The sequence below is a fragment of the Lactuca sativa genome, chromosome 7 (genome assembly GCF_002870075.4).
Source record: "Lactuca sativa cultivar Salinas chromosome 7, Lsat_Salinas_v11, whole genome shotgun sequence".
NCBI lineage: Eukaryota > Viridiplantae > Streptophyta > Magnoliopsida > Asterales > Asteraceae > Lactuca > Lactuca sativa.
In genome coordinates this window covers 66,132,269-66,151,030 of record NC_056629.2, presented here as the reverse complement: position 1 = coordinate 66,151,030, position 18,762 = coordinate 66,132,269, and the positions used below count along the sequence as shown (strand labels likewise).

The 18,762-nt window shown below is 30.0% G+C and overlaps 1 protein-coding gene across 1 annotated transcript; it reads right to left on the bottom strand.

Moving 5' to 3' along the window:
• Positions 1 to 965: 965 nt before the first annotated feature.
• Positions 966 to 3,277, bottom strand: LOC111882234 (uncharacterized). The gene is made up of 3 exons (XM_023878592.2): positions 2,944 to 3,277; positions 2,806 to 2,897; positions 966 to 2,648 (listed from the first exon to the last, which is right to left on the bottom strand). The coding sequence occupies exons 1-3, from the start codon at positions 3,275 to 3,277 to the stop codon at positions 966 to 968; spliced, it is 2,109 nt and encodes a 702-aa protein (XP_023734360.2).
• Positions 3,278 to 18,762: the final 15,485 nt, after the last annotated feature.

The window sequence follows — 18,762 nt, the reverse complement described above, 5'->3', positions numbered from 1 at the left end:
TTGTCATTTTCAGGTATGTATTTACTTATTATTTTTTTTATAAGTTCACATGTACAATGTTTACAAGTTATTTTATGATCCATTTACAAGTCATTTTCAATTGTTTAAGTAAATTTTTGTAGAAAATGAGATATAAAAATGATCCATTACGCCCATGTGTGTTTATAAAAATGTCCGGATTAGAATTTGTGATAATGGCTATTTATGTAGATGATTTAAACATAATTTAAACTCTTAGAGAACTGGAAAAAGCTACTTCTTGTTTGAAAGAAAATTTTGAAATGAAAGATCTTGATAAAATGAGATTTTGTTTGGGTCTTCATATTGAGCACACCAAAAATGGAGTTTTTATACATTAATCCACTGATGGGAGTCAGGACAGGGCGGAGCCCCCGAGGACTTGAGGTCGTGCATTCCATCTTACTGCCGAGGAGGCCAAAGCAGCTCCAGATGTTATGACTGGTATGTTTCTAGCTCTTATTCTGTGATTATTTTTTTGTTATGCTTATCCATATGCCTCTGTTAGGTACGTTCCTAGTGAACTTTTTGCCTTCTCTAGTGTTGTTTGACTTGGGTGCGAGTCAGTCATTTGTGTAACAACCCGTTATTTCAAACCAATGTAAATCACACATGTTCAAATAAAAGTTTAAACTACCATTGTGTACAAGTGAAGTATCACCATTACATTAATATGATAACAACTTTGGATATGAAGGATACAAACATATATAGGTTAATATAAATTGAAATCCATGTTTATATATGTTATACTAGGTTTAAACCCGTGGAAATCCACGGGTGATAAATTGAAATAGAATTATAGTTTTTAATTTGTAACAAAAAAAGATATGAAAGTTTAGAAAAAATGAAGTATTAATTAATTAATATGATAGATGAAGTACGATACAAGAATAGTAAATAAAAGATGGTAGAAAAGTAAATGAAAGATGGTAGAAAAACATTGTTTATAAATTCCCAAAAACTTCCTTATAAACGACATTGGAAGTTTTATTTGTGAGACTACCATCCTTATCTAAAATTAACAATTTTAATCCGTCCCTACTTTGAACTCTAGATAAAGCAACATAAAATTGGCCATGTGAAAACACGGGATGTTTGAGAAACAAACCAACCTTGGATAATGACTGTCCCTGACTCTTATTAATGGTCATTGCAAAACATACAGCCAATGGAAACTGTCTTCTTCGAAATTTGAATGGAATTTTCTTTTCTGATGGAGTTAGAGACATTCTTAGAATAAAAGTGTGGTTTCCAATATTAGTTCCAGATATGATACGTGCCTCAATAACACGTTTGCCCAATGAAATCACCTGGAGTCTTGTTCCATTACACAAGCCGTTTTTTTGATCAATATTTTTCAGTAACATAACTGGAACACCGATTTTTAAAACTAACTTATGGTTTGGTAAACCCGATACTTTCAGACCATTTAAAACATCAGGTGAATATAAATTTGCATCAAATTGATCATGGACAAATTCAGATTGGCATATACTATCTGAACTTAAGTATTCAACCTCATCTCCTGGAAATTTCAATAGCAAACGATCGTTTATTTCTTGAACCACTTCATTCTTTGGAGCAACTATTGCTCTTTCTTGAAAATAGCTTGTATTGTTGTACATATCCAAAATTGAAGGATATACGAACTCGATTAATGAACCTATAGGATCATGTGCATCATTAATGAGAATATCATCTGGAATATCAATAACCGTTTCTCCATCGTTGATACCACCAAGTTTGCCTTCTCCTATATCCAACAACCAATTTGCAAAATCTCCGATTTTTTGTATATCAGATTGATCCCTTCCAACAGTTAGTCTCATGTTTTTTGTTAATTTATGGATCTTGCAATGTTGCCATAAATATGAAGAACTTAACGAAGCATTAACAATGTTTTGTCTACTTCCACCTGGAATAACAGGTAGAATCTGTCTAAAATCTCCTCCAAAAACAATAACTTTCCCTCCAAATGGAATATCTGAGTTGCTAGAATTTTCAGACTTGAATACATCTTTCAAACTTCGATCTAAAGCTTCAAATGCATGCTTGTGGACCATAGGAGCTTCATCCCAAATTATCAATGAGGTTTTTCTCAATAAGCTTGCGAGGTCACTATCTGGATTTATTCTACAAACAGAATCCTCTGTTAGTTCAAATGGAATTATAAATCGGGAGTGTGCTGTTCTACCTCCGGGCAATAATAATGAAGCAATCCCACTTGAAGCAACATTTAGAACAATATGACAATCTTTTCTAATAGCGGCAGATATTGTCTTCCATAAAAAAGTTTTACCAGTTCCACCATAACCATAAACAAAGAAGACACCTCCTTTATTTTCTTTAACTGCACTCATGATATCAAGGAAAATGTGACGCTGCTCATTTGTCAATGCAAGAAACATACGATCAAACTCGGTCTTCATAGCGGTAATGTCATATTCTAGCTCCTCGGTGATAAGTTGATTGTTTGAAGAAGAAACAGAATCAAGATCCGGGATAGGCATGTTTTTATAATTTTTTAGACTCGAGTTATTCTGAAGTAAAACTTGTTCTATCTCGAACAAAGTTAAGTTCTTAAGCTGATCTTCATTGAGTGATAAGTCTGAAGGACAAAGAGCTAACTAATTAGAAATATTATTAACAATATTTATTTATAATTAAAAGTATTATTTAATGTATGTTTAAAAATAAATAATTGACTACTTAAATAATAATAATAATAATAATAATAATAATAATAATAATAATAATAATAATAATAATAATAATGTTTAATACCTGGAGACTTGAATCTATGTCGTTGGTTATAAAGAATTCCATCTGCCAAATATTCCCATGTGTTTTCCCAAACAACCTCCGGTTTAGACATACTGTTACACATCAACAATGTAGCAAATAAGAATCGTAGTTAAAAACCAGATCCAGAATGACTTGCTTCTTTGATTGCATCGATATATTCATTGTCATCATCCAAGAGCCCAAGAGCATAACAAGCATCTCTAAAAGAAGAATATTCTTCACCATTTACTGTGCGAATTTCTTCGAATGATTTCGGACCTTTCACCTTATTTAACAAAATCCTTAGGAAATAAGCTTCCCCTAGTTTAGGTGAAACCGAATGAATTCTACCAATGCACTTTCCTACTTGCCTTGACTTCCAAATCCTATCACCACGATTCCAAACAAACTTTGTAGGAAATTCAACATACGTAAGTTTCCGTGCATCACCATTAACTGCATTACACTCCATCTAAGCTGTGAACATTAAAGAAGCAACAGAGGGTTTGTCGAGAACATCGTCAATATCATCGTCTTCCCCATATACGATTTGTTGTTGACCAGGAAGATGAAAAGGAAGTCTAACCACAGAAGGATATCTGTAATGAACATCATATTTAAAAATTCTCCATGATGCTTCACATGCAGATAAATATCTACAGTCGTAATACTCATTTATTTCATCGACCGCATCATTACTATCAGCTTCATTATTGCTTCGTACAACGGCAACTGTAGCTCTATCAGGTCCCTTGTTTATGTATTTGAATAAATACTTTATAGAAGAACCCTGATTGCACCATTCAACATTAATATGTGCCTGATATCTTTTCAATAGATATTTGTTGTATGGGACAACATTTCTATTATCCAATTTCACACCCGATTTTTCAACAAAATGACCATCATTTCTTCTCCTATATAATGGAAAATAATTCTGATCAACAAAGTTATGATTACAGAATTGTTTTGGAAAGTTTTTCGAACACTTGTTGTCGACCATGCATGGACAATTGATGTTTTCAGCTCCACATGGACCATGAATCATGAACTCTTGCACAAGTTTATACAACTCTGGATCTTCATCTATGTTTGGTATCTCAGCGGAAATTATCGTATCTCAGCGGAAATTATCGTATCGATCAATTCAACAGTGGGTAACTTGTAGTCAGAATGCATAAATAAACATATATGACTATGCGGCAAACCTCTTTTTTGAAATTCAATTGTATAAACAACTGCAAAATATTTTGGAAAAAAAAATAAAAAAAAATAAGAAATTCAATACGTTTGATCTTGAACAACCTACATAGTATATCAGGTCTGTCTTCTGGTTGAAGTGAAGTATCCTTAAGGAACCTTTTAACCTCTGGCCATTTGGGATTACACGTAAAGGTTATGAAGAAATCAGGATATCCAAACCATTTACATAACGACATGGCATCCAAATAGTTTTGCAGCATATAACGCGCACCACCTGTGAAAGATGAAGGTAATATCACACGTTGGCCGATGTTGGAGATATTTGTAGTTCCTTTAGCTTTTTGTTTACTTAAATTCTCGTAAGACTCACATCTAAGAACATGTTGTTGACTACGTATGAAATACATTCTTTCACTTTCAATCATCGTATACGCATCTACCAAAAATTGTTGAAACAACCTTTTTGAATTAAGAATCAGTGAGAACGAATGATCACTGTCTTGAATTCTGAAAGCGAAAAATTCTCTCATTGTACATTTCGCGCGCTTGTTGTTGGTTGTAGATTTAACACCTCTATGAAGAATATCAACGTTGTAACCATCATCCCCATATGGAAATAGTAGCGAATATTGGAGAGGAAGGTAAGAAGGATGCAATTTACTGATACACTGTAGAAATCCCGATTTTGTCTGAACAACAATATCTCTATTTTCAACCGAATCAAAATTGTCACCTACAATTAAAGCGGCAACCTCAAAAGCAGTTGGTAGGTTATATGTCCTTCCATCTCGATCCCTTTTCCCGATAATTCTTAACTTCATATCAGCATCAGGATTTTTTTTAAAAGTATCTCTTACCATCCTATAAGAGCTAACCAAGACATTATTTGAATCTAACATCACCTTCAAATCTTGAATAATATCATTATCGATTGATGTTGATTGATGCTTTTCCCCACTATAAAAATTGAAAATATAAATAATATTAGTAAAAAAATAAAAATAAAAAAAGATTAAACTTAAGTATGAATAAAAAGTTTGAAAATATACCCAAAGCATGTTTGTCTATTTGAAATTTCGTTCTCAGTATCATAAATGTATAACTGAGAGAATTTTGGTTGCGATCCATTTGGTGGTAAAAGGCTTCCAATAGAATGATAATTTTGACCACCAAGTCTGAAAATATATGGAGCATTTCCTCTATTGATTGAATAATCAATTTTACCACCCATTGACGTAAAAGAAAACATTGAATTGTAACGTCGAATGTTTTTCATGAAGTTTTTGCTTTTAGAATCCGTTGCTCTGAACATTCTTTCATAAGTTGGTGGTGCGTTCTTTAAATCTGGTAGTTGAACCTTGCCATAACCACAACATAATGAATAATCTGTGTTCCCTTTTTGTTTTCCTCTTATGGATTCATTTCTCCATAATTTTGCATGACATGTTTGACATACAACAATTTGATCACCATGATCCAAATATTCTGTAAGAAAATAAAGTTGTATAAGTAAAATATTTAATTTTATAAGTATATACAATATGATATTTCAGTTGTAAGATAAAAAATGGGTATATATATGTATTACCTTTGGAAATACCTACTATTAGGTTTTCATTATTGACTTCATGTATATCTTCTAGATCTGCTGTCAAGTCAATCAATGGAATAGGAGATAAATGTTCCAACTTCTTTTTTAATTTATGACATCCTGGATTTAACTTGATTGATGATGAAGAAGCAGTTATTGTAGATGCATTTCTTGAAGTCATGCCATTACGAAGTCCAGAGTAATGTATTTTATTTTGTAACGTTGAAGTAACATAGTTATTGAAACTAATATTAGCTGGAAAAAAGTAGTAAATATATATAAATATATTAGAAAGTGGTTAAAAGTAAATTTCGAAAACAAATATTATTACCGTTTGAAATGTTAGATAATGAAGTTCTAACATTTATACATGAAGGAGAAGATTGTAGGGGTGTACTTTGGTTTCCACGTGATCTATAGAAACATACATTTTCATTTTGTTGAACAACGTTTTTTGATTGATCTGTAAAAAACAACTTGTTATAAAAATTGAAGACATATATTATAAATTAAAAATTACAATTTCAAATTTTATATTAGTACAGGGGAATAATATAAAATGATGACAATGTATGTATTTTTTATATAGGTTAATGAAGTGTAAAAATTAAAAAAAAAATAAGAAAATTACAGTTATCCGTGTTTTTCAAGACATGTGGTGTAGACGGATTTTGAACAGTGTATTTTGTATTCCTTTTCTTCGATCTCTTATTATCCAAATATAATTTTCTATGTCTTCTGTTCTCTCTTGCTTGCAAGTAGTACATATTATTGTTTGTTCCTGCATAAAGAATAAAAGTATATGATATAAAATGTATAAGAGTGTAAATAATTGTGTTTGCTATCAAAATTAAAATCATAAATGATTGAAATTTGGTTAACATTTAATTTTTGAAAATAATATATAATCAATAATAATAATAGTGAAGAAAGAAATATACCTTTCAAACTGTTGGTAACAAATATTACATTTGATGAATCTTCCGTTGTCGATGAAGCAGACAACTTATTTTCTTTTTCGTATTATGTTAATACATATTAGTGTTGGAATAATACATGTTATTGTTTGATTATGAACTTGATTCAAGGTGATATTATATTTATTTAAGTATGAATTTAACAATATATATTAAAAATATGTAAAAGTTATAAAATTTTTTTATTTATATAATATGAAAATAACTTATGCAATATTTTTATGTTATTAAAAGATTTCTTTAGAGCAAAAAAAAATCTGTAAGAAAAATAAAAAAAAATGGTGAAATACAGAATACATACCATTGTAAGCTGAAGTAATAGAATTTGTAGCGGTTGAAGTTTGATGGATCGATGTAGTAGACAAATTAATGTTATTTCTATTATTTAAATAAAAACTATTTAATTTTCTACTCTTTTTAGAATTAAACGACTTCATGATATGTCTACAATCTGAAAAAATAAGAACAATTATTTTATAAAAAAAGATGATATGCAATAAAAATTATGAAATTTAAGTGCAATTTGTTTTATATAATTATATAAGTCGGTCAATTCTTGTAATATGATTGCATTTAAATATTTTTTATTTTTTTTATATACCTTAATATACAAATTATATTTATTGAATATTTATATACCATTGATAAAAGAAAATATGAACAAATAGTATTTATATTAAAAAGAATTAATAGTTGTATGATATAAACACAACACCATAAATATATGTTTTTGTATTATTCAATTAGAAAATATTAAGTTTTCTTAGAGTTATTAGAGTACATGATAAGGATGGAACATGAAATAAATATTAGTATTGGTCTATTGTATATACAATTTAATCTAATGAAATTCAAAATATCAAGATGAGCAATAAAATTCATACAAAACTTCTAATAAAATAATAAAAGTTATCTTGCTTTTAACTTTTGCAAACACTTGCTGTGTTTGGTAGTCAATTTCATTGGATGCATTAATTTTCGATTATTATTAGTATTATTTAAATACAAAAAAAACTATATTCTATAAAATAAATGTGTCACCAAATGTTTTATTATAGTCAAAGATAAAAGAAAAAAATTAAAACTAACTTTTTTTTTATTACAGTTTAAACTTTTATATATAAAAGTAGCAATAAGTATAATAAAATATAAAAAATATGAGTATAAATATTTTGTAACCAAGATTTAATGTCTTATTTGCGGCTATTTTAAACAATAATCACTATAAATGGTAAAACATCTTATTAGACTTATTTTATGGTAGTAAATAAAAAGTAAATAACTTTTTGTTAATGATTCTCAAGGTAATATAATAGACATCTGTCAATTAATATGAAACAGGGACATGAAGTATAATCTGGAGTTTTGTTTAGTTAGAAAATAACACATGGTTTTTTGAAAGTACTCATCAACGCTTAGATATCTGTCTGAAAGACAAAGACAAGCAACAATCACACTTCTCTCTATAGATAGAAATCAAGAACGGAAACAAATAGGTGGGTTAAAGCTTATTCATTTATTTATGTCGATCTATTAAACTCACAAGGTGACAGATCTGTTAAGGTCAGAAAAATGGGGACCGATGACGAACGTATTCTACAAATCGAGTTCTTAGTTCACTGAAAGTTTCGATTTTTAAACAGTAAAGAATTGCTTACCTGTAGTAGGGAATTGGAGAGTACAGCATGAATCAAGGATGCAAAAACGGAGCTGCGATCGTCAAAGCAAAGAGGATTCAGAGGAAACGACCTAAAATAAGGTTAGGGTTTTATAATCTTTTAATTTAGGTTTGAACTTTTGTTTTTGAAATGTTGTGGAGGGAACATAATCTGTTTTAAAATTTTGAAAGTATTAAAAAAATTGTTGTTAATCATGCTTGAATTTCGGTAAAAATGATAAAAATGGAATGTTTATTTCGTATTTCTTCTCCACTATGACAACGTGAAATGAAAATATTATGAAAATCACACGCATAGTTGAAGCCTTAAAATGGGAGCATTCACAGTAGTAGTGGTTAGATACCCAAACAGTATTTGATACAAATAGTAACTCCTATTCATAACTTGAATCCGTTGCTATGACTATAATATATGATGTAATACACATAACATTTGGTAGTGATTTTTTGTTTGATTCCTTTTACTTTACCGTTACCGACTTTATACTTTTCAAGTCGTTTTATATATATATATATATATATATATATATATATATATATATATATATATATATATATATATATATATATATATATATATATATATATATATATATATATATATATTATGTGTTAGTGTAATTTGGTAAAATTGATGGATTTTATTTTGGGGCAAATGGCATTAAGATCTAATCAGTAAAACTAAAATTTGTCAATGGAATATTATAGTTTGTTTGGAAAGAGAAATTTGATAGATTGCAAGGATTCAGTTGAAACCTTGATGGATGTTCAACGTTCACAGAAAAAAAAGTGAATTTAATTTACAAATTTATAGATTAGGTTGCAAAAAGAGCCCTTTTACCCTTTATGTATTGACTATTTACGATATGAGATGTGTTCCAAAGACAATTTTATTTTGTTGGCATCAACTGTTAATATGTCACTAAAAGGCATAGTATCACAAGGGTATTTTCGTCATCATTTTGGTACATAAGATTTAGTTTGTTCTTTATATTTGTAAAAAACTAACTGTTTGCAATATATGATTAATGAGTACATTATACGTGTTTCAATGATGTTTCACTTTTCTACCCCCATGGAGAAATTTGTAATTTACTGAATATTTTATAAAGAAAGATGCTCTAGTAGAAAATAATTATAAGTACGATGTTATAATAAGAAATAAAAAAAAGTAGGCTGCTCCAAACCAATTCTAATTACTATTTTTTCTTATTACAACAATGTAATTTTGATATTATAGTTCATATTTTAAAAATTAGAAGTCGTGGTGATTCTATGGACATGGGTAAAAGGGTCCTTTTTCTGTTTGATGAACCATGATTGGTGGAAAAGGAAGGAACTGTTAAAAGATCTTAAGTGAGAGGATTTCTATTGTGAATATTTGATTAGTAATTATGATTTTTGATTATGAATTATGTTTTTCTTTTACAACCGTGGTTTCCACGAGTTTAAACCTAGTGTGAAATTATAAAAATCGAACACCAACATACAATTCATCCTTAATGAACTATCCAACACCAAAATGTCAAATTCTTTTTTACAGTTTGATTTGACAGATGGTTTGGTATATTGTTCATAATTGGCTCTCTATTTTGTTTAGAAGAAAGGATTTGTTTTTACACATGTTTTACATTTAAGACATAATTATATTGTGCTAACTTAATACTCAGAGACTGAAAATAATAACTATACAAGCATAATGCAATTTAGTAGTAGTTAGCACATATATTATTTTGTTATTAGTAAATTTTCATATTATTTTCATTTTCTGCATTTAATGAAATTTTATATAATTTTTATTCATTAAATGGTAAATTTTCATACTATTTTGTTAAGAAGAAAAGATTTGTTTTTACACATGTTTTACATTTAAGACATAATTATATTGTGCTAACTTAATACTCAGAGACTGAAAATAATAACTATACAAGCAATGCAATTTAGTAGTAGTTAGCACATATATTATTTTGTTATTAGTAAATTTTCATATTATTTTCATTTTCTGCATTTAATGACAATTTTATATAATTTTTATTCATTAAATGGTAATTTTACTGAACTTTAAAATTTGTTGTTTACATTAAACTTGACATTTAAAATCAGCAAACAAAAAGAAATTCAAACAGCAAAAAAGAAAGTACATTGCTATTTAAATGATGTTTATCGAAGTACATTTAGGTAAAATAAAGTGGTATGTCAAATAAATTGATATGTAAAATGAAACATATAAGTAACTGCATAATTACACATATGAATGTAATTCTTCAATATTTTGTGTGAATAAAGCAATGTAGTTTAAAATAAGTTGTAGGAAAAACAAAATAACATGGCAAACGAAATTATAAGACTACAAAAAAACCCAATGGTCCGAATGTACTTTCAAGAAACAAATATGACAACCATGAAATCCCAAAAAAAACATTCAAAACCAAGAAAGTTAAAAACGTAAACGGCTTAGGAGTCTATGATGCGAAATCAAAATTAAACACGAAGTAAGATTGTTTGTCGAAGTAAAATGCATTTACTTTTCTTTCTTGGGTACCAAAAGAGGAGTTGGTTGTTCATCTGGTGGTGACAGTCGAGGATTTTTAGAAGTAGACAAATTCTCCATTTCATCAATATCTATGCATGTAGCAAGGTTTCTTTTCAACTCAATTGGTGTAGAAATAACTTTATAGGACTTGTTGCAGTTGACTTGTCCCTAGCACACGGAGTTGAATTTTCACCTGTCTGTGAAAAAGAATCATAGAAAAATATTTAGTTAGTTGTTATAAATTAAAACAAAATATTTGAGAAATATATTTTTAAAACTAAAACCTTGAGAACTTTGGTGTCATGAGAACCAACATCTGAAGAACCAATCATGAATGAATCAAAATTAGCAGGCTGCATCACCAGATCAAAACAAAATGATATTGAGTCAGATATTGTTGGGTCAATGTGTTAAAAAACAAAATATAATTGTTGAAAAAAACCTGTGGTGTAAGATTATTTTTTTCCAATTCATCAATTATGTCTGCATTCTCGGTTAATCTTGATATCCCATAAATATTACTTTTATTATCGACTAGTAACGTGTGATATCAATCTTAATTGCCAACTTTCTGTCCAACACAACTTTCAACTCCATTGGATACAATTCCAAATTGTAGCCAGGCTAAAATGTAAATAAATATCATTAGAAAATTTGTATGTAAAATATATAATGCCAAGTTTTAGGCCAACACAACTGTAAACACCTTTTGAAACAAATCCAAACTGACGCCAAGTTAAAATATAAAATAATACCTTCTTGTTTTTATCATACAACTCTTTAGCTGTGTATTTGAACAACTTCTTTGCTTCTTGGTCAAATAAAGTTAAAGTCAACGTTCCTGTGTTGTCTTGAACCCGAAGTGGGATTTTAAATCTAAATAAAGTATAAAATTATATTATATTAGACAATTATGATAAACATATATTATTATTATATAAAATTAATATGTAATACCTTGGAATAACCAAAATTTTGATATTTTTGCAATTAAGATTAGTACATTCATAAGTAACGATTTCGGCCACTTCATGAGAACCATCAACCTTATCAGTTGAAGAATCTTTTTCTTTTGCTGACTTTTTGCAGTTGCTACAAGCAAGGTAATACCAACGTATATTTTGACGTATTCCCTTAACAGTACCAACAATAATGACCGTCTTTTCCTGGATATTAAAATAATGCTCAGTGTTAATAAATGTTATTTTGCGAAAGTGTATTTTAGTTTAGTTATAACAATATACTCTAATTCTGAAAAAAACTTTTAAAATGTAAAAATATAAGTGCATTAAACTAACAATTTTAAAATTAATGTAAAGTACCTCCAAAGGTTCAAACAAATCTTCAATGTTAGAAAACAAATGATTTTTCAGAAAGTCATCGTGTTCTGTGTCTTGTTTTGATGCAATCATTTTAATTCCACTTGATGACAGTTGTTGTCTATTTTCAGAGACCAATCTGTTCATTTACAACAAAGAAATGAATTAAATTTATTATAGTATAAAATAAATAAATCTGATAATACAAAGGAAATTCTAAATGAAACTACTTGTTTTTGTAGATTGTAATTTCATCGATATCATTGTTTATGAAAACCCTACTAACATCAAAGTAGGTGGATGAAAATGGACGACCTGCCAAAATAAATTTGATTATTCAATAATATATATATATATATATATATATATATATATATTAGATTATGCTTGTTAAAAATAATTACATACCATTAATAAACTTCACCCTCTTCACCCTGGCAAATTGAACAATAACAACAACTGGAGCAAGGCTGTTATTGTTAGCAAGAAAATCATGCATGTAGTATGCATTATGACCCCACAAAGTTATCTTAAGCTTAGTATCCTTGAGATAATAAACAAATATTGTAAATAATATAAAAGAAGCTATATGACTTGTTTGTAATAATGTTGAATACTCTATATCTTGAAGATGCAAGAGCATCTTGTGTTTTGATTTATCTTGTTCTGAGGTATCAATATGCCCATACTAAAAAATGTGTCCAATAATATCTACAAAAGCAAGGAAATATAATTTAGTATAAAATATCAAATTGTAATACGAAGAAAGAATTTAGGATGTTATATAACAAAAGTTAATATTAATAAACCAACCAAAAGAGTTTGACTCCAGGATGTTGTTAGAAACGATAGTATTGAAGTCAACAAAATGAAAGCCATGTGCAGATCCAGAAAAGTTTTCACAATCTTTTACAATTGTATCGTGATAAAAATTTAGTTTTGATTCCGGATGAGCAAACTTAAATTTTGAAGTATTTGGTGCGACGTTAGGTTTCTTGACGTAAATTGAACTACCCTCTTTTAAATAGCGCTTAAATTTAGGAAACCATTTCTTCACACATGATGCATGAATTTTCCTTCCCTAAAATAAATGAAATAATAAATATTTAAATATAATTGCTTATGAGTATGAATAATTTTTTATAAAAATAATAATTGAATACATCCATCTTATACCTCCTCATCCATCAAAATCATTTCTATCGAGTATGTGTCGTTTGCATCAAATTTTGACTTTTGAGTCCAAAGACGTATGATCCGAACTTTAATTGTGAAATCATCCTTGATTGAGTCAATTTCCTTTATAGGAGTAATATGTTCCATTGTACCTTGCAAGTTAAAAAAAATAAAGTTTACATTAAATTAGACAATTATAATCAGCACACAAAAAAACAATCAAACAGTCAAGAAGAAAGTACATTGCTATTTAATTGACACTTATAATCTGCAATGAAAATAAAAATAAAATTATATAACATGTATTTCCCTTTTTTTACACTAAAGAATCAATGTTTTTTTACTTGTGAACATGATTATGCAATTTTTATCTTTTACACTAAAGAATCGATGTTTTTTTTACTTGTTAACATATGTGTCAAAAACTTTTCTCTTATACATAACAGGTAAAAAACAATCATACAGCCAAGAAGAAAGTACATTGCTATTTAATTGACACTTATAATCTGCAATGAAAATAAAAATAAAGTTATAATAAAAAAGCAATTAGTCAAAAAGAAACAGCAATGAACTGGAAACAGTAAAAATACATACATCAACCAAAAAGGTAGTACATTGCCATTTATTTGATTTTGATGGATACAAAAATCCATTGTTATCATGTGTTTAAGTTAATTAGGGGTAAGTAAGGGGAAACAGTTAATTGAACTCTAAAATTTATTGTTTAGATTAAAAAAAATTCGCCAAAAAGAAAGTAAATTGCCATTTAACTGATAATGTATAAAGAAAACATATACTTGTTTTAATTAAAGAGTATATTAAGAGTGCGAGGGACATTTTAGGCATTTATAGCATATAAAAAGAAAACATATACTATGGACGTTTAAAATTTATTGTTCACATTAAATTTGAAACTTATAATCATCAACCAATAAAAAATTAAAAAAATTAAAAAAAAAAAAAATTCAAACAGCCAAAAAGAAAGCACATTGCTATTTAACTGATATCACAAAAATAAAACATATATTTGTTCTAATTACCTAACTGTCGGTATTATTAAAGTATTTGTGAGAAAACTGATTTTGATTATTATTAAAGTATTTGTGAGAAAACTGATGATTTTAAAACTTGCATAGAAAACTGCTGACATCTACTTTTCACATGATGTTAACATAACATTAAGATCATTTTTTTATAAAATATAACATGTGTTTCCCTTTTTTTTACACTAAAGAATCAATGTTTTTTGTACTTGTGAACATGATTATGCGATTTTTATCTTTTACACTAAAGAATCGATGTTTTTTTACTTGTAAACATATGTATCAAAAACTTTTCTCTTATACATAACAGGGAAAAAACGAAAGATAAAACTGATGAAACAGAAAAGGTAAAGAACAGTGTAGTTTTGCTGACCTGATGATGAATATGTGACCTCTGAAATGTAAACTAACGATGAATATGTGACCTCAGAAATCGTATTAAATAAATCACGTGAACAGGAATCGTATTGACTTCTCAAGTTGTATTGAAATATATCATCTATGCGTAAACTGATTGCCTGATTTTTAGGGATTGACACTATATGAAATTTAAATTGATTAGCTGATAATGGAATTTAAATTGATTAGCTGATTTTTTGGGATGGATATTGCATATTCGACAGAAATAAATTTTAAATTTCCTGATTTACTTCCTGATTTACATATTTACTTATTTACTTATTTACTTATTTACTTATTCATAATTCATGTTTGCTGATTGACACTATATGGAATTTAAATTGATTAGCTGATAATGGAATTTAAATTGATTAGCTGATTTTTTGGGGTGGATATTGCATATTCGACAAAAATTTCTATTAAATTTCCTCATTTACTTCCTGATTTACATATTTACTTATTTACTTATTCATAATTCATGTTTGCTGATGTACAGAATGTTTTCGAACAGAAGGGCAAAGTGGGAACTTCACTTATAATATATGAGCGGGAAAACGTAAGGTGGAGTGGCTAAGGGACTGCCAAGTGGCGTTTTCAGTACTGTTTTATTAGAAGAGTAGATATACATGTGTACATATTGAAAACCATGAGGGACTAAGTAAACACAAACTAACAAAACTTAAGGGGCCAAAGTGGTAAACAAGAAGTAAAGGAATGACACCGTTTTAAAGATTTCAACTTCTAAGCCCTTATCCTTGAGTTTTCGGCCACATAGGACCAAAAACTACCTCATTATACTAGTATTTGACCGAAAACATAAAATAAAGGCCCAAAAAGGACCGAATACACTTTACTCTTGGGATACATTGGCCGAAAACTCTCTTTTATGAGTATGCATGTGTGATTTCAGCCATACATGGGAGTAAACACATCCTCTTGGCTGTAAACCCTTTATAGTTGGGAGTAAACTCCTTATTTTAGGAGTAAACACTTTTATTTAGACAGTAAACTCCCTAAAATATCTTAATATCTTATCTAAATTCAGCTTCCTTAGGTGATAATTCCATTTACCAATGCAAACGTCAATTCAACCTCCTCAAATTTCCTTCACATATAAGATACCTCAATAGAAATCAACATTCACCTTTTACATACTCAGTAATGAAAACACTCCCAAATTCTCTTCCAAGCATCAAACTCATTTCTTTCACTTACAAAATTCAAACAACTCCAGGAGATCATTTTGCTTCCAAATATTTGTACGTTTTGGTAAGTTCCTATCGAACTTATGTGTTTTCACATCCATCTTATGCTTATTATCAACTTAATCACACATTAATATGTGTTTAAACATTAGGATACAACTACCATTTCATGTTCTAAATCGAAGTTCACCATTTCCTATCCCTTTATCAAAACCGTTATCACGTTCGATGTGGGTTCATACCCCTACGTTTTCATAACTTTTTCTATGTTTTTAAGGGGGGGGGGGGGGGGGAATACAAGTAAAACACAAGAACGTTGTGTTAATATACAAAGTTTTTTTTTGGGGGGGGGGGGGGGGATGCAAGTAAAACACAAGAACCTTGTGTTAATATACAAACTATTGTGTTATATTGTATTACTTTTAAGTACCTTTTTATGTAAAATTATCAAACATGCGAAATAACGTTATTACGAAATTTGCAAATAGTTACATGAAAAATACGTTAAAACGAAAGGTTATCATTTTCAATGAAATAATACATGTTAAACAATAATAGGTATAGTTTGGGAAACATCCACATCATTTTACCTTTCGGGGAAAAGAATCGTTTATATAAAATACGATTATTTTTATATTTTATAAACATTACGAAAGAGATAACAATTTCATGCTCAAATATTTTCATTACAAAAACAGGTATATCATTGGAAATTTGTGATTCATTCGTCTTCATCGTACCAACCAAAGGTATCCATGGAAGTCCTGTTTTATAACTAGAGTCTCCTCCCGGAGAGTGTGATATTTATGTACAGATCTATACGGGACTGATGATCCCGCACCCTGGCTAATAGCTACAGCCAGACCGACAAGTTATGGGTGACAAATGTCATATCTTTTTGACGCCTGAAGAACGTCGAGGCAGACAATTCATTTTCAGCACGACTATAAAAACTCACATGATAAACGGAAATACGTTTTTTTACGTGAAATCGATAATATGCTTATTATACATAAATACAGAACTCTTTAAACGGTTTTATTTACGAATAAAACTACATAATACTAAACTAGGTATGTCATGTATACTTGCACTTTTTGGTCTTGGAATGTATAAGACTACAGTTCAGTTTTCTGAAAAATATAGGATTTTCCGGGATAAATACGATTAGCTTACAAACAAACAGTTTACAATTCAACTTTATGGAAAATATAGGATTTTCGGGGATAAACACTCTCATTTTATAAACAAACGAATTACAACTTATTTTATAGAAAATATCAGATTTTATGGAAACAAACGTGATTTCATCTCAATGAATGGCATACAATTATTCATACAAATGATTATGAACTCACCAACTTAAATGTTGACACTTTTTCTCAAATAACTTGTATTCTCCGGAAACCAGTAAAACAGGTTAACAACAGATTTTGAAGATTTGTCGCTAAGGAAGTAAATAAATCTTTTGAAATCATATTGTAATTGACATTTTGAAGATGTAATGCATACAATTATGTAACTTTTTCAATTACATATATGATGGTTGTGTTTGATTTCTTTACTATTCAATTGTTATGATACTGCACATGACGTCCTCCGTCCCTGAACGTTTCCACCGTTCAGGTTTGGGGGTGTGACAATTTTTTTATCAATTGTTCAGCAGAGAGTATGATATGCCCATTGGGGAGTTAGAGTGCCCATTTCAAGTTTCTATCGCCAACGAGCACGATATTTCTGCATCATCAGTATATCAGGGGTGCGCTCTAGAGATCTTTAGGGTGCATTATCAGATCGATTTGATCCCTATCCCTATGGGGGGTTTGTCTGCGTGATTGTGGGTATGGATTGGCTGAGCCGTTTCGATGCTATGATTGATTGTGACGGCCAGCACATGGTAGTTCGAACCCCAAGTGGGGGAGAACTAGTTATCTATGTAGAGGGCACCAGGATGGGTTCAGGGTTTTTTTTCTGCAGCTAGAGTTTGATAGTATATTCAACACGCATGTATGAGTCATTTAGCTTATGTGGTGTATATACGTGTGGGGGGTTAGGTTTCAGTTTCAGAGGTCCAAGTTGTCAGAGAGTTTGCCGATGTGTTTCGAGAGGAGTTACCCGGTGTACCTCCTAAGAGGCAGGTCGAGTTCATGATTGACCTCGATCCATGTGTGGCCCCAATTGCCAAGGCGTCATACCGCTTGGTACCGCCTGAGATGCAGGAGTTGTCATCTTAGTTGCAGGAGCTGCTTGGAAAGGAATTCATCGAACCGATCAGTTCTCCATGGGGGTGTCGATTTTGTTCGTCAAGAAAAAGGATGGTTCACACCGGATATGCATTGATTACCAGGAGTTGAATATGTTAACGGTGAAGAACCGTTATCCCCTTCTGCGAATTGTTGATCTCTTTGATCAGTTGCAGAGTGCATTTTGGTTCTCCAAGATAGATGATGTTCGGGTATCATCAGGTCAGGGTGAGAGAGGAGGAATTGGAGAAGACCGCATTCTAGACTCATTATGGGCATTACAAGTTCATGGTGATGCCATTTGGCCTCACCAATGTGCCTGTAGTATTTACGAAGTTGATGAATCGAGTATGCAGGCCGATGCTCGATCGTTCGGTTATTGTATTTATTGATGATATCTTGGTATATTCCAAGACCAGAGAGCGGCATGAGGAGCATGTTCGCGAGCTTCTCGGGGTTTTGAGGCAAGAATAACTTTATGCTATGTTCTCAAATGCGATTTTTGGTTACGAGCGGTTGAGTTCCTTGGACACCTTGTTAACCAGTATGGGATATTGGTCGATCCGGCCAAGATCGAGGCGGTGATGCAG

Bases quoted from the DNA above. Each gene is read 5' to 3' on its own strand.
- LOC111882234 (XM_023878592.2), bottom strand. From the start codon at position 3,277: ATGGAGTGTAATGCAGTTAATGGTGATGCACGGAAACTTACGTATGTT. The intron at 2,898-2,943 runs GTTTTTAACTAC...GATGTGTAACAG, and splicing joins AGCAAGTCATTCTGGATCTG to TATGTCTAAACCGGAGGTTG. The intron at 2,649-2,805 runs GTATTAAACATT...ATTTCTAATTAG, and splicing joins ACATAGATTCAAGTCTCCAG to TTAGCTCTTTGTCCTTCAGA.